The sequence below is a fragment of the Cucurbita moschata genome, unplaced genomic scaffold, assembly GCF_002738365.1.
Source record: "Cucurbita moschata cultivar Rifu unplaced genomic scaffold, Cmos_1.0 Cmo_Scf00014, whole genome shotgun sequence".
Lineage (NCBI taxonomy): Eukaryota > Viridiplantae > Streptophyta > Magnoliopsida > Cucurbitales > Cucurbitaceae > Cucurbita > Cucurbita moschata.
This window is the reverse complement of record NW_019268530.1, coordinates 3,005,963-3,022,938: the sequence shown is the minus strand read 5'-3', so window position 1 is coordinate 3,022,938 and position 16,976 is coordinate 3,005,963. Positions and strand designations below refer to the sequence as shown.

The window sequence follows — 16,976 nt, the reverse complement described above, 5'->3', positions numbered from 1 at the left end:
TTTTTTTTTTTTTTTTGTTAACAAAAAAAAAACTTTTTAAAGAGAAAGTGACTTTGAAATTATCTACTACTTTTTAGTGAAGAAAAAAAGAGACCCACCAAAATGAATCGAGAATTTTGTAAGGATGAAGATTGAAACAGGTGATGAGAATAGAAATGTGGGATCCCATATCGATTGGAGAGGGAACGAGTGCTAGCGAGAACGTTGGATCCTGTAGGGGGTGGATTGTGAGATCCCACGTCGGTTGGGGAGGAGATTGAAACATTGTTCATAAGTGTAAAGGTGGGGAAACCTCTCTTAAGCATATGCGTTTTAAAAACCTTGAGGGGAAGCGTAAAAGGAAAAACCCAAGGAATAAATGGAAAATTTTGTGAGGATGAAGATTGAAACAGGTAATGAGAATGGAAATGTTAGATACCATATCGATTAGAGAGGGAAACGAGTGTCGGTGAAGATGCTAGACCACGAAAGGCGGGAAGCATTCTTCCTAAGGGTGTGGAAACCTCTCCTAAGCATACGTGTTTTTAAAAATCTTGAGAGGAAGCCGAAAAGGAAAACCCGAAGAAAACAATATCTATTGGGGGTGGACCTATCTACATATCAATAAAAAAAATTAATGGTCAATCGCTCGAACAATAAAAAAAACCATATATTTTAAAAATGGTCAAAAATACCCTCAATGTTCGATATTGGATGACCAACGTTAAAATTTCATTTTAATATACCATCAACCTTTCAAGGTGGTAGTAACAATTTGATTAAGTAAACTCTAAGAACCTAAAATTCATACCCATAACCTTCCGAGGTTAATTAGTGAATTTAGATAGGAATTTGTTCAATTCTTCGAAATGAAGAATAATTTGTGGTCGTCTTACTTTGTGGTATCTATTTCTAGCTCGAGTTCATTTGACAGAAAATTAAAAAGAAAATATTTTTAAAAAACGAGTTTATGTTAACAAAAAAATAAAATAAAAGATATTACACAAGAATTGATATAACCTACCATTTATAATACCTTACCAAATCTGAATATTTTAATGATGTATTTAAAATGGATGAATTAATCTTATTTACTTATTTTATTTTTAAATGTCGCAATCATATTGTATTAAAACAACATATTTTTGGTTATCACCTAATCAATTATAATAAAAATATTACCCAGTGTTAATAAATTAGTAATAATAATTAAAAAAAAACATTTTAGGGTGTTTTCATTGAATCTAATTAAATTTTTTTGTTGGAAAAAAATAATTTAATTAAATGAATGGGGATTTTGCTTTTGCTTTACCAAGAATTTATAGGACCACACCATTAATATCCAAAATTAAATTATTTATTTATTTATTTATTGTTGATTTGGCTGACAGCTTAAATGGATTATATATTATAATAAGGTGTTAGTGGAATTTGGCATCACATGGCCTTCTCTCATTAATTTGTTAATCCCACCCATTTGCCTTTCCAAAAATAGTATTCTTTTTTTTTTAATATTTTAAAACATATCTACTGGGGAAGAAGTTTTTGCACGGTTATTAATTAATGTTTCGTTTCACTCTGACCGAGGTGGGATCTCACAATTCACCCTTTCGGGACCCAGCGTCGTGGCTGCCACACCGCTCTAAACTTGAATTTGATACCATTTATAACAACCCAAGCTCATTGCTAGTAGATATTGTCCATTTTACCCGTTATGTATTGTCGTTAGCCTCACAATTTAAAACGTGTCTACTATGGAGAAGTTTCTACGCGTTTATAAGGATTGTCTTATTAACCGTGAGATTGACGATGATAAATAACAGGCAAAAGCAGACAATATCTACTGGCGAGGAATTTGGGTGGTTAGATTTATAATAAAACTTTTACCATAATTTTTTTTTTTCATACTCCTTTATGATTAAATTGTAAATTTTGTCCGTATGAAATTTAACAAAATTTAAATTTAGTTTCTATAAGGCTCCATGTCTATGATTTGAATCTGGATTTATCGTTCGATGGTTCTGACATTCTCTGCAACCTAAACTAAACTAGTTTTTGTTGTTGATTCTTCGTTTCGAAATGAAGAAGACAATACGTGGTCGATGGAGGGTGACGATGAAAACACGATCAGCTGCCTCCTTTTCTTACCTACTCATATTTGGTGTTCATAATACTCATAATAATGCTGGCAAGCATAAATGAGTCAAGAGGATGCACACGAGGATACCCCCACTAAACCATTCTCATGCTTTGATTTCAGCCCTAAAGGCCGCATACAACACAAGTGAACATCATCGTCCCATTTTGAGGAGCATCCTTGTCGTTGTTCTATCTCGGATCATCATCATCATCATCATCGTACGTCTAGACTCCTGGTCAATCGACTAGAAATCAGCTGGTAAGCCCTTGAATTTGACCATCAAGTTCTCAATTTTCGTGGATTCTTCTTGTTAATTACCTCATGTTTCTTAACTTCCCGCATCACCACGGTCAAATTCATTGGGGTGTTAAGATTGTCGTCGTAGTTCGGTTACTATCATTATGCTTCGTCATCGTGGGTCGTCATAGATCGCCAAAGTTGAAGAATAAAAGGAAACGTATGATTTAACTTGATTTAGAAATGCTTGAGTTTGCGATCGGCACATTTTCATTTTTCTATTTTAAAGTTGATGTTGATATTTATATGATATCAAAATCGAGTGAATCTAGAGTGAGAGAAAGTCAAGTAATTTAGAATAACTTTTATTGAATAGGTGCATATTCATAAGAATACTCGAAGTTTAATAACTAAATTTATAGTTTAATACTCGAAATCTTATTGACTCACGTTTATGATTTTAATCGATACCATCATTAGTTTGAAGTTTTAAGTGATACCTCCTCAAAGTTTAGACATATAAATTAATCTTACCCTATATTATTTTTTTAGTTAAATTAATAAAAAAAAATACTCCTAAACTTGTTACTTTATTTCAAAAAATACTTCTAAAACTTTAAAAAATTTCAACTTTCAAACAAAAAATAATCTTGAACTTTAAGGTGTGTTTAAAAAATATTATAGAACTTTAAAATACCAGACAATATTATACCATTGTTAATATGAACCCTGATATCTTAATCATGCAACTTTAATGAAAATGAGTTTCATTCATCTTCAAATAGTTACAATGGTTTACGTTGTATGTTTATAATGATTTAAACTTGACATGATCAATCTTGCTTGTGAAGTGATTTAAATCTCAAACAGATGTTCTTGTCTTGAGATATTCGATAAACAAGGTAATTCGAATCTTACTTTCCGTTCGAATGATTTCCTATCGTTTTGAGGTTTTTGGATATATTTAGATTTAAAGGTTTTATTTTTCAATAAAGTTGTTAAATCAATTTTCGAAGAGTTGCAATCATTTGGAATAAAATAAAATTGATTTCGGGTTTTAGCATTTAAGGGTTTCTATATCCAAGCGCTTATAAAAGTTCTTAGATTCAACTGGTTGGAGTTTCCATATCAATTATGAAGATCTATAGCTACTGGTATTAGACAGAGATAAATCGAACCAATTCATATATATATCGAGACTACTAACACCCCTACTAATTACGTCCATTGCTAAGGAGGAGAGTTTTTAGGCTAATTGGCCTAGGCCCAAAGGTCAAGCTCCATGTACGTTAGAATAAAACCAAATCCATAGAACGTGTGTTAGAATCTCTAGGCCTAAAAGGTCTATAAAAGGTTGGTATTATACTCGAAGAGCACTGTAACAGTCAAAATCCATCATTAGTAGATATTGTTCGTTTTGATTTTACATTCTTATAAATCTTTCGACTTTTTTAACCAATGTGGGATCTCACAAGCACGATAACACTATTGTTTTGGATCAAAATTGTCGCATCGAGCTCGTTTTTATTGGTTAATGAACACTTTGGTTTGAAATAGCAAGGTGTGGACACTCGATTCACCTCGAGAAGTGAAGATTTAGTGTTTAGGTGGTTTGTGGACAGTACAACCTCGGTAGATGTTCATAAAAAACCGGGGTGTTAAAAGACCATGACGATGATGATTGGTTACTTTATGAGCTGTTTTAGTCAACCTTTTGGTACACCAAAAATTAAGCGCCATTTGGTCAACCCAACTCGTTTGAATTTTTTTGAACTAAAAATGTGTTTTTTAAAAACAATCTCAAAATCACCCTCTTTTTCTTTTTTCTTTTTCTAATAATATTTCAATTTTTTAAAAAATGGCCTTTTTAATTTTAGTTCCCTCCCTAATTTTTAACTTATATCTAATAATACTCGTGGATAATAAATGTTAAATAGTTTTGTTGAATGCCCACTCCGGTTCCTTTCTATACATGTCGAACACCCGACATGTGCATCAGCTGTCCAAGTTTACAAAGGCTCGTCAGATCATCTATTGAATATTTGAATTATTTTTTTTTTTGAAACAAAAGTTTTAAAAGAAATTTAAAACATTATGACATACATACAGTCCCACTTTTTTTCTTTCTAACAATACCTTAAGTCAACTGCAAGTATAATTGTCAAAGGAAAATTGAATTTTGAACAAAAAGAAATTAAAAAGGAAGAAAAAAGAATTAACCAACCTCTCTCAACAAAGTCTAACCTTTTTTCAGATGCTTTAGCAAAAGACTACTAAAAAGAAAAAGAACAAAAAGGTCAAATTAATTAATTAATATATAAAATAATAATATTAATGTAATTAATTGTTATTTATTTTCTTCGAAGTAATGGTGGGATGTATCGAGACGAGTATTGATTAAGCTATGAAGTTCACATTTATTTTATGTTTAGAATGTTTTTTTTTTTTTTAATTTTAGTTGAAGTGGGGTGTATATTTTCTAATTTGTATTTTCATTTTCGTTTGAATAAATTTTACTCTAAAAAATTATTTTATTTTTAATTATAATAAATATCATTTTTCTTAAATTTTTGTCTGATTAAATATAAACTTTATGCAAAATTTTATAGTGTAATGATCTAGTCGACATAAAATTATTATTTGTCATATGGTTGCAATAATTAATATATTAATTTATATAGTTATTAACCTTTTATATAATTTTAAAAGTAACAATTATAAAATATTTATTAATCTGAAAATTAATAAATTATTATATTTAGGTCGTACCCGAAATCTTGTTTTTTTGTTTTTTTTTTTTCCTTTAATTGTGTCTTAATTCCGTATTAAAATTTAAAATATTAAATGAATTAATTTTTTGTTTTTAGAAAAAAGGGGGGGAAAGAGAGAGGGTGTGGGCACGTGAGGAGGAGGAGGGACGGTGCTTTGAAATTAACATTTGACTTCTAAAATTCAATTAAAACAATTAAATTAAATTAAGAGATTAGTCCTCATTTTTCAAACCTTGTCAGAAAAATCGTGAATGTCTGACTTTTTTATTTGTTTGTTTTTTTAATTAAAATAAATCATTTTTTGTCCGCGCCAACTCCGCTATTGTTGTATTCAATTTTTTGGTATATTAACTCAAATTTTAAGAGCAAAATGCTTATTAAATCAACCTTAAAAAGAGATATTATTAAATTTGTTAAAGATATTTTATATTTTTCAATAATAGTTATGGAATAATAAGTTTATTTGAAATTATTTAAGAAAATAGATAATAATTAGAGGCAAATATTTGTGGAACCCAAATAAAATAAAATTTTTAAAAAATCTTTTTCTTTCCCAACTTCACTCCATAAACATCTTTTTCTTTTTTTAAAAATTTTTGGACCAAAATTGTTTAGACTGACCTGACTAGACAACCAAATAAAATTCATAAACAGTCCATCTAACCTAATAGCCCAAGCTCATGACTATCAGATATTGTTTTCTTCGAGCTTTCTCTCCTGAGCTTCCCCTCAAAGTTTTAAAACACGTTACTAGGGAGAAGTTTTCACATCCTTGTAAGAATGTTTTGTTCTCATCTCTATCAAATCCTTTGAGGCCTAGCGTCCTCTCTGATACTCGTTCTCCTCTCCAATCGATGTGGGATCTCACAATCCACCCCCTTCAAACCCCAACATTGTTCCTCTCTTTAATCAATGTGGGATCTCACAACAACACATTAACAACATCGGTTACAAACGTCAAATATTATTAATTTTCAAAATAATCTTAAAAGGTACATGAGTTGGGTTGAGTTAGATTGTTACCCTATTTATGAGTTAGTCGAATCAACCCAATAAAAAAAAATTGATCCGCAGACCGACTCAATGTTCAATTTTTCAAAAATTTAACTCAACCAAAATATATATACGGGTATAATAGTCTAAGTCGGTCAGATTCTCAAGTCCCATGAATACCCTTATTTTTATCGACTACATTTATTTGCTCATTGCTAGTCGTGTGGACGAGTAATACCTCAGAATTCTTCCTCGTTTTACCTTCCTTCTTAGGATCCCTTTCCTTAAACTTGTTTTGACTTATCTTCTTACGTTATTAACATGGTACCTTAAAAGGAGAAGATGAAGAAAGAAGAAAAAAAAAAGAAAAATAAAAAAATAAATATAGTTGTAATTTAGAGGGAAAAAAAATAATAAAAAAGGATTAAATTTGGAGTGAGAGGAAACACACGGCATTTGGAGTCCTGAAATCAAAACGGAGGGGTTTTGTTGCGTAGCTGTTTGTCCGCCGTATCTCCCCGTTCGGTTTTTGAATTTCCTTCGTTTCTCTTCTTCCTTCTCCAATTTCTATAAAACTCCGACGACTCCGTCACTTACCCCTCCATTCTCCTTCACTCTCTCGAAAATGGCGGTCGCTTCCAGACCCACACTCACAGACCTTCAAATCCCCAAGCTATGGAAGCACCACAGAGACATTAGTCCTGAACGCACCAAGGTCTGGACTGAGCCCAAGCTCCGCTCCGACAGAAGGGTTCCGGTCGTTTACTATCTATCCAGAAATGGCCACCTCGAACACCCTCATTTCATGGAGGTTCCTCTTTCCTCCTCCGAAGGCCTTTATCTCAGAGGTTCCAAATCCTTCTCTTCCATGGCCTTTATTTCCGATTTCCTTCCATCGTTACTGCTTTGTTTTTTTACTTTTGTCTCTTTTGAAATGTTTCTGTTCTTCAGATGTTATTAACCGTCTTAATCTTCTTCGAGGAAATGGTATGGCGAGTGCTTACTCTTGGTCATCGAAAAGGTGAGTTCAATGGCGGTTTTCGTTTTTCTGGTTCAATTTGCGGTTTCTTTGACTGTGAATCTGATTTCTAGGGTTTGAATTTGTTTTAGGAGCTACAAGAATGGTTTCGTGTGGCATGATTTGTCTGAGAATGATTTCATTTATCCATTGCATGGTAAAGAGTATGTTCTGAAAGGATCGGAGCTTCTTCATTCTTCCTTAGATAGCCGAGTTCAAGGCTCCGTGTCTTCGAGATCTTTGAGGCCTCCAGAGATTCATAAACTCGTCGGCGAAGAGTCCGATTCTCCGATTCTCTCTCGTCGGCTTAACCAGTCGTGGAGCTCCGTCGACTTCCATGAGTATAAAGTCTACAAGACGGATTCGAGCTCCGACTCGTCGGCCAAAGCTGCCGCGGCCGATGCTTCGACTCAGACCGACGAGAAGCACCGGCGGAGAAGACGAGTGGGGAGGGAAGAAGAGAAGGAAGAAAAAGAAACAGAGGAGGTCAATGGTGAATCAAACTCTACGCCGAGTACAGAGCTCAGTAGAGAAGAAATATCTCCTCCACCGTCGGATTATAGCCCCGAAACTCTCGAATCTCTGATGAAAGCCGACGGGCGTTTGATCATTTCCGAAGCCGTAAACACGAATCGGACGACGGAAAGTTTTCCGAGTGGGAGGATGAAGGCATCGGCGGTTTTGATGCAATTAATCTCCTGTGGATCGATCTCGTTCAAGGACTGTGGAGCAACATCAATGGAGGGTCAAGAGTTCTCAGTCTGTAAATCCAGAGTGCCTCGCGGAGATGGGAAAGAAGGAGCAGGGACATCGACCGGCATTGTAGGTTTCTCGGGGGTAAGATTAGAAGACAAGGAATATTTCAGCGGAAGTCTAATCGAAACTCAGAAAGTTAAGGAGGCTCCAATGGCTCTGAAGCGGTCATCCTCTTACAATGCAGATAGGTAAGATTTCTGGTTCCTTTGGTTACTTTTCGAGTCTGAATTTTCTTGTTGATTCTCTGCCTGAGGCCGATGGGCAACCATTGGATTTGGCTGTAAGATTCGTACGGAATTGGGAAAAAGAAAAGTAGACTGAAATCAACTTTCATTTTGTTTGTAGCGCTGCAATAGTGATGAACCCTTTTGAATTGTTTGTTTCCTAATCTAACAAAACAGGAACTGTAGGTTGCAGATTGCCCTCCTTTCTAGCTTCATTCATTCATTCATTCCATAGTTCGCAGATGATTTGAAAATTCTGAGAATTCCCTCTATCTATCTGTTTGTTTAATGATCCAAGTAGGATTAGGATATTGAATTGCAGAGCTCTTAGTTACATTTGGGACTGCCCTCCATCTGTTTGATTATATGTCCCAAAGAGAGGACAATTTGAAGAATAACTCTGTTGCCCATTTGTCTGGGACAGAGAGCCTAGCTCGCTTTCACAACCCCACATGGGGTTTTTTCCGCCTCCTTTTTGCCGCTTGCTTTGTAGCATCATTGTTAAAATATTCCACAAACTAGATTGCATTGTCATTGTGAATGATTGGGGCATGGTAGAAACTGAGGAATTCATCTAAATTTCAGGGGGTCACAGATGCAACTCTCTGAGAAGGAGATCGACCAAGGACGACGTGCAAAATGCATACCAAGAAAGCACAAGGGAACAAGCCAGGCAACAAAGAAAGAGAGCAACAGCATGATCACCAGCAGCAGCAGCAATAGTGAACATGGAAGCAAAAGAATTGACAATGAACAAACAATGAGAGATCTCAGAGATAGATTAGACATCCATCTATGAAGCAACTCAACTCAACTCAAAGGCACCCATCCACCGCACAAGCATTGGAGTGAACAAGGGGTGATGAAAAGAGGTATTAATCACGAAATTGGCACAAGTTTTGTTGGATTATGGGTCTTGTTTTGGAGTAAGAGAAGAATAGAACAGAACAGAACAGAACAGGAGGTGGTGGTCACGGGTCACGAAAAGACGTGAGTTCTTCTTGAGTTGTAAATTGGGGGAATGCATTGTAATTGCATTATTATTGTCATTTACCCACACAACTGCCCAGTTTTTGCAGCAAAATAGAAGAGTCGTGGAGCAGCAGAGGAGAGGGGGGGCAGTTTCTTCTCTGCTCTGCTTCATGGCTCCATTATCAACGCCTCTCAGCCTCTCCCGCCCCCTTCGATTGTGACGTTTCGCCAAATATTTGAATGTTGAGCCCAAGAAAAAGCAAAAAAAGCAAAGTATAAATGTCCAAAAAAACTCAATAATTTCCAGGTAAGTCAGGGGCTTCATGCAGAACTTCCAAAATCTGAGGAAAACAACAAAACACCTCTAAATGTCTTCTCTTTTTTTCTCTCTCTCTCTCTCTACATATCAACCAATTTCCTATTGAGAAATGAATTTTTTTAATGATTTTTCAATTACAAATTAAAAATTGCAACCATTATTAAAGCTGTATAGATGTATGTATATATATTATTCAACCACATGCTTTAATAAATTCAATTCATTAATGATTGAAACTCAAAACTATAGTGCACGTGGAACAATAAATGTATAAAATTATTGATATTTATGTATTCTCGTATCCGTTCAATTAATAAAATTATCTCTAAATTTTATACTTTCAAGTTCAATAATGCTTTTAAATTTTAAAAATAATTAAAAAAAATCTAGAATACGATAACTTAATTTTGAAAACTAACAGTAATATTTTTTTTATTCTGTAATCTTATATGTATCAATATTATTAAGATATAATATTTAGAGAATATATTATAATAATTAGTTATGAAATATATCTTAGATAATTATTAATATTTTATTTTAGAATTTGATTAGTAGTATATTTTATCTTATTCGGAAGATTTAGTTAGTCTATATTTTTTTCACTATTTGGTAGCTTGTATCTTCTTGTGAACATTAATGAAGATGATATTTTTAATCCCCTTTTATTTTTCATTCTTAACGATCAAACTCATAATTTATGTTTAAAACTCATGATTTAAATCATTCAATAAAAATAGGGTAAGATTTGTGGACAATATGTGAACATACAATAAACTTTATTATTTCAATTTAGTCAAATTTGATGAAGAACTATTGTAATGTTAAATTAACTCAATTTGAATGAAATCATAGGAACAACCTTATAATTCCCAATTTGAAACCCATTGAATAGAATAGGTGAGAGGATTTATGAACATCTCCGCCGTCAGATTTGTGTAGTAGCAAAATACATCCGCTTCATCTCATTCGCGAACCAACCCCATCTCTCATGGACCCAAAACGCATTGATTTTGAGTGAGTTTTGGCAATTCAAAGTGCGGCCCGATCTTTATCCACTGCATGTGCCACAAAACCCAACTCCTGCTTTGCTTTTACCAAATTTGAAGAATCCGTGTGCGATTTTCGGGAATATTATGTGTCCTCTTTACTGATGGCTCCTCAGCTTCATCCGTAGTATTCTCGCTTTTCCCTCGCTGTGGCTAATGGGTCCAATCAGAGGGTCGAGAAAGAAGAAGAAATTAGAGAGAAAGCTCGATGCCAATGCCAGTACTGCTTCAGATTCCTCTGAAAAGGACGACGCCCTTGATTGGTGGGACGATTTCTCTAGAAGAACCATTGGTATTTTGTTTCTATCTTTTCTTTTAATTTCTTGATTTCTTCCGGAGTTCTTGCTCGATGCATTTGGGCGCAATAACATAGCCATCGGTTCTGTTTACAAGATTTTCCTCTAATCATTTAACCTTTTGAAACAACTGATTTGAACTCGGTTGACTTACGTTGACAGTGCCGCTTGCGTAGGGTAGTTTACTGATTCTGCTACTTCGATTGTGTAAAGACGCATGAACTCGTGTTTATAGTTTGTATGCATCGATGAGTTTCTGTGGTGATTCTGTTTCAGGATTTGGATCTGTTTTCTGTGATGGTAATGCTTGGGATTTGAAACGAGGCCTTGTGTTTGAGTTTGGTGTGTTAGTGTTGAATTTATGAAGGGATTTGATTATGCTGCTTGATTGTTCCTTTTTATGAGCCATGAGTAGATGATTTAGTTGAGGATAGATCTTCATAGATGCAATTGTGTATGACATAATGTTTGAAATTTCGAAGAGGATCATATACGATTCGGGTTCGGTTTTTGGGTTCATCTTGGATTTTAACTTCATTTTCCTTATGTTATTAGTACGACAAATGTGGGTCGGAATTTGAACTTTCAATGTCGAGCGAAGGAGTATATGCTTATACGATCGAACTATACTCTCGTTGTTCTTAGTTTATTGTCATTTCTCCACAAATTCTACTGCTAGATCTTTGAAAAACAAGGTGGCTACCATATACTAGGATGGGATGGTTATATATTCTTATGCGTGTTCTCGGTACAAATCTTTCGGTATGTATCGACGTCCAAGGTCTACATGTATTAGGTTTGCCTGTTTAGGACATACAACAATTCCCTCCACCAAGACTACACTCTGAAGTATGGACAAGAAGCTTGTTTTGGCATCCTTTTCTAATCCTAGAGACTGTAGTGAATTTATGATATGCATATTCCCCCCTCTCTATCTATGTGAAATCTGATTCTAGAGATTATATTTTGAAGTGTTGAGACAACTATAGTAGAGTAAGATAGACATGATGGACTGATGTAAAAAGAGGTGAGGGTGGGTCGGAGAGTCGGAAACGAAAATGTGGGTTTTCAGCAGAATCTAGTTATTCAATTAAGCTATATTAATCACTTGGCACGATATACTATAACAGTTCAAGCTCACCGCTAGCATATATTGTCTTCTTTGAGTTTTCCCTTTCGAGCTTCCCTTCAAGGTTTTTAAAACACTTATGCTAGGGAGAGGTTTCCACACCCTAATAAAGAATGCTTCAACTCCTCCCCAACTGATGTGGGATCTCACAATCCACCTCCTTCGGGGCCCAGCGTCCTAGTTGGCACTCGTTCCGTTCTCCAATCGATGTGGGACCCCTCAATCCACCCCCTTCAAGACTCAGCGTCTTTGTTGACACACCGCCTTGTGTCCACCTCCATTCGGGCTCAGCCTCCTCGCTGGCACATCGACTGGTGTCTGGCTTTGATCCCATTTGTAACAGCCCAAATCCACTATTAGTAGATATTATCCTCTTTGGGATTTTCCTTTCGGGCTTCTACTCAAGGTTTTTAAAACGCGTCTGCTAGGGAGAGGTTTCCACGCCCTTATAAAGAATGTTTCGTTCTCCTCCCCAACCGATGTAGGATTTCACATATACATTCTCGTTGTTTCGAATGGACTTCAATGTCATTACATGATACTTATGTTGTTTATCAATTTCTCGGGTTTTCTATTAAACATATTTGAAACCAATGAATATCCATTTTCATTACAGTGCAAGATGCAAAACTAATCATACTGGGCATGAATATCTGGATCTCGTATTTGGTATTTTGGTGACGTGCTCGGTCGTCTAGTTTGATAATATTGGTTACCTTTTCATGGCTCCATTTCCATGCAGGTCTTCATTCTGAATTAGAAGGGTTGGATGGATTCAAATCAATTTTCAAGGTCTCGAGAAAGACTTTTGATTACATATGTTTGCTTGTCAAAGACGACATGACAGCGGAATCCAGTAATTTTACGTTTTTAAATGGTCGGCCATTATCTCTATATGATCAAGTAGCTGTAGCTTTAAGAAGGCTGGGTTCGGGTGATTCATTAGTGACGATCGGGTATTCGTTCGGATTGAACCACTCGACTGTATCTCAAGTCACATGGCGGTTTGTGGAGTCGATGGAAGTAAGGGGACTCCGCCATCTTCACTGGCCTTCAACCGAAGAAGAAATGGCTCAAGTGAAACTAAAATTTGAGAAAATACAAGGCCTCCCAAACTGTTGTGGTTCAATCGACACCACTCACATCACAATGTGTCTGCCTGTTTTGGATCCTACAAGCAATGTATGGCTTGATGCAGAGAAAAACCACAGCATGGTCTTACAAGTGATCGTCGACGCCGAAATGAGGTTTCGAGACATAGTAACTGGATTGCCTGGAAAAATGTCGGATTGGTTAGTTTTTCAGAGTTCGAACTTCCACAAGCTCTGCGAAAAGGGGGAGAGACTGAACGGGAAGCGGTTAGAGTTCATCAACAGGTCGGAAATCAGAGAATACATAATTGGAGATTCGGGCTATCCCTTACTTCCCTATCTTGTCACTCCCTATGATGGAAAAGAACTCCAACCATCAAAAGCCGAGTTTAACAAGCGACACACAGAGACTCGGTTGGTGGTGCAACGAGCCTTAGCTAGCTTAAAAGAGCGATGGAGGATCATTCAGGGAGTGATGTGGAGACCCGATAAACATCGGTTGCCAAGGATCATTCTAGTCTGCTGCTTGCTTCATAACATTATCATTGATGTCGGAGACGAGATGGAGGATGGCAACGTTCCGATGTCTATGGAACACGACGCTGATTACAAACAACAGATTTGTGATGTTTATGACTCAAAGGGTGCATATCTGAGAGATAAATTGTCTTTGCTCTTCATCTAAAAACTAAAGCTTCCTTACCATCTTGACTATTCTTTTACATTTTACAAAGTTTATATAATGAAGTTAAGCTGTGCCTCTTGTACATACCAATTAATGCTTTAATAGAGTAGTGATTGATGCGTTTATTCAGCTCCCGGTTGGACTGCTGCTAAGTTTCTTCGATGGTTCGGTTGGTTTGGTTGGTTCGGTTCATCAATTGACGTTAAATTCCATAAAGCATATTCCACGATTATGATCATTTTCAAATTTATTATACTTTTAGATTTCTACAATTGATTTGAGTTTATGTACTTGTTCTTCAAGTTATGATGAAAAATCAAAGTACAATTTCGTGGAAAATTATACATTTTTTTTTCTTTAATATCCATTACACGAGAAAAGTTTTGACCTTTTTCCGGTTGTTAATGTGAATTCACATCTATATTCACATTTTTTGAAAATAATATCAAGACATTTTTAATTTGATTGACTAGTCTCGTGTGCTTTACTAGGTATTGTAATCAGGGTCAACGATCATTTACGTCACGGACAACACGATGAGCTTAACTTCCACTGAAATGTTAAAAATCTCTTCGACTCCGCTTTAGTCATTAATGAGCCGATGAGCCAGATCGGTGAAGTCAATCAAAGAATGGATGAGAAGCATAAAATCCCTCTAGATCGTTTCACTTTTCGGCAGGAATCGAACCAACGCTAGAGGATATAAACCAGATATAATTCGACTTTTTGTTACATCTTCACAGACATGAAGAGAGGTACTACACTCGGATCACACCCAAATGCCCAAAAAATTGTCAAAAGTGGATTATGGTCAATAAATATTTATTTTTTGGACAATAATTCATCTAGAAGATGAGGAATGGTCAAAGCTGTACTAGATTTGTACTCCTCAACTTTGACCCCCTAACTTTGCTCATCTATGCGATGACACATCTAAGTTGGTACAAAATCCCCAAGTTGCCCCTAGTTTAAACCAATATTTACATCCACTGCCACCTTCTCCGTCTCATCTCTCTCCTAACTCACCCAACAATCCAAGGGTTAAATCTGTCATTTCCTTCTCAAAAGTCAACATTTCTTTCTATAAAGATCTTTCTCACCGCTCCATTCCATTCAGCTGGTTCTTTACCATATTCCAAATTCAATAGTCTCAATATTTTTCTTTTCCAATAGTTCGTAATCTAGAATTACCTTCAACGGTTCGTATAGCTATAAATAAAACCACCAAAGCCTTCAAGATCCGACACGACACGACGTGGGAGGGTTTTTTTTTATTATTATTATTCGGAAACTTATGAAGAGAGAAAGAGAAGGAGGAGAATTTGAAGTTTTGGATATGGTAGATTGCTTAATGTTGCTATCCAAAATGGAGGAGCCACGGCGGAAGAACGGTTTCGCTCCGACGCCGGCGGCGGATTCCGACAAGATTTTTGTCTGTAAAACGTGTAATAGAGAATTCTCATCTTTCCAGGCTTTAGGAGGGCATAGAACCAGCCACACGAAGCCCAATTTCAACGCTAACGGCCCACCAACTAAGTCCAAGGCCCATGAATGCCCAATTTGTGGGCTTGATTTTCCGATTGGACAAGCGTTGGGCGGTCACATGAGGCGCCACCGGAACACCGCCGCCGCCGCCGTATTGAAGAAGTCCGATGGCTGTGGGAAAAGAGTTTTTGAGTTGGATTTGAACTTGCCGCCATTAGAGAACAATTTGAATTTGAAGTTGCAGCTGAGTTTATAGGATATTATTCAATTTTTTTAAATTCATTTTCCCTATGTTTATATTAATGGAGATTTAAATATGATTCAAATAAAATATTTTATTTAAATACATTATTATATATTAAAAAATGATTCAATTGGTTCTTTAAATTGCTTATAATAAATTTAATTTTTATTTGTACGTCTAATAAATCTCTAAATTTAAAAATAATAAATTTGAAATTTGGCCTCTTAATTGAATGTACGATGACATCACGCATTTACTAACCACTAATTAAAAAATTAAAGTTTTTTTTTTTTTTTTTTTTTTTTCATATGTCATCAATAATTATTTTATTATTGCATTCTTACATCAACAACTTGTAACTGTGGAGTAAGTACCCATTTATGTAAATTTGTTATAATTTTGTTCTAACATTTTTCTTCTTAATTAATTTTTGAAAAAACATTAAAAAGTATTTTTTTTTTTTTACGACATTCTTCTCTCAGGTATCATAAACAAAACCTTGAACCAAACGCTATTAAAAAAAAAATTATGGGTATAAAATATTGGAACTTTTGAGGTAAGGGTACATTAAGGTTTGCAAGGTTTTGGAGATTTATGAATGTGAGATTAATAGTTAAATATAGGAAAAAGTTAGTAAAAGGTGGAGAGCAAATGGAGCAACGAGTTATTGCTTGAAGCATATGCTTAGGAGATCCTCTTCTCCCACAACATCAAAACCAACCCTCTCCACCCTCCACCCTCCCATCTCTCCAAAGCTTCCATCTTTCTTGATCTTGTGGCACCATCCATGGCTTCCCCCTTCATGTCTCCTCCTCTCCTGCAGGGCAGATTCTCGATGGCTTCTCGGACGTTGGACGACCATGGAGTGGAGAAACGTGGACGTGGGTCTTGACCATTATGCGAACACGGTGGTGCGATCACGTGCATCGTTTTGGGCAACGAATACTCTTTGGCATAGTAGGATTGGTTAAACCAATAATGAAATCAATGTGTAGTGAAGAAGCTACCTTTTGTAAGGGATTGGAAGAGAGCTTGGTATTTTGTTGGTTTAATTTGCTCTCTCTTTGTTCTTCTCTTTGAGTAATGTTTTTGGTATGAAATATTTATTGGGGATTAATGATACTTCTATGAAATTTCCTTATAATAATTTACATTAATGAACAACATTGTTAAGAAAAAAAATAGAAGAAAATGAGCTTTTATTATTATTATTTATTATCATTATTTGATATATTATTTCGATTTTAGTTTCGGTTTTGCTCTAAATTTCAACAATTAAAGGGCTATATATATTATTTGTGTATGGCTCTCTATCATGTTAAAGTTTCACTTAAAGGACTAGAGTAACTCATTCTCGAGGTGGAAACTTCAATTCGAGTCTTGGGTCTTGATTCTCGAGATGAGCTTCAATTGATCTTCGAGTCTTGGGTCTCGATTCTTGAAATCTTGAGATGGAAGCTTCAATCAAATCTTAATGATCTTTGAGTCTTGGGTCTTGATTCTTGAGATGGAAGCTTCAATCAATTTTAATGATCTTCGAGTCTTGATCTTGTCTCTTGTTACTTACGAACATTTTCTGAAGTAAACA

General features: G+C 35.5%; 3 protein-coding genes across 5 annotated transcripts; all 3 read left to right on the top strand.

Annotated features, from left to right (window-relative positions):
* Positions 1-6,569: 6,569 nt before the first annotated feature.
* On the top strand, positions 6,570-9,532 carry LOC111452093 (protein UPSTREAM OF FLC-like). 2 transcript variants are annotated; one of them, XM_023092635.1, is made up of 5 exons: positions 6,570-6,968; positions 7,072-7,141; positions 7,231-8,082; positions 8,704-8,937; positions 9,420-9,532. In XM_023092635.1, the coding sequence occupies exons 1-4, from the start codon at positions 6,746-6,748 to the stop codon at positions 8,915-8,917; spliced, it is 1,359 nt and encodes a 452-aa protein (XP_022948403.1). In that variant the 5' UTR covers positions 6,570-6,745; the 3' UTR covers positions 8,918-8,937; positions 9,420-9,532. The 2 variants fall into 2 exon arrangements, with proteins under 2 accessions (XP_022948403.1, XP_022948402.1); XM_023092634.1 differs by lacking the exon at positions 9,420-9,532 and having other exon boundaries at positions 8,704-9,175.
* Positions 9,533-10,358: 826 nt separating this feature from the next.
* Positions 10,359-13,784, top strand: LOC111452471 (protein ALP1-like). The gene is made up of 2 exons (XM_023093231.1): positions 10,359-10,750; positions 12,626-13,784. Exons 1-2 carry the CDS (start codon positions 10,615-10,617, stop codon positions 13,657-13,659), a joined length of 1,170 nt encoding a protein of 389 aa, XP_022948999.1. The 5' UTR covers positions 10,359-10,614; the 3' UTR covers positions 13,660-13,784.
* Positions 13,785-14,794: 1,010 nt separating this feature from the next.
* LOC111452472 (zinc finger protein ZAT12-like) lies at positions 14,795-15,443 on the top strand. 2 transcript variants are annotated; one of them, XM_023093234.1, is made up of 2 exons: positions 14,795-14,998; positions 15,131-15,443. In XM_023093234.1, exons 1-2 carry the CDS (start codon positions 14,954-14,956, stop codon positions 15,398-15,400), a joined length of 315 nt encoding a protein of 104 aa, XP_022949002.1. In that variant the 5' UTR covers positions 14,795-14,953; the 3' UTR covers positions 15,401-15,443. The 2 variants fall into 2 exon arrangements, with proteins under 2 accessions (XP_022949002.1, XP_022949001.1); XM_023093233.1 differs by having other exon boundaries at positions 14,795-15,443.
* The last annotated feature ends 1,533 nt before the right edge of the window (positions 15,444-16,976 follow it).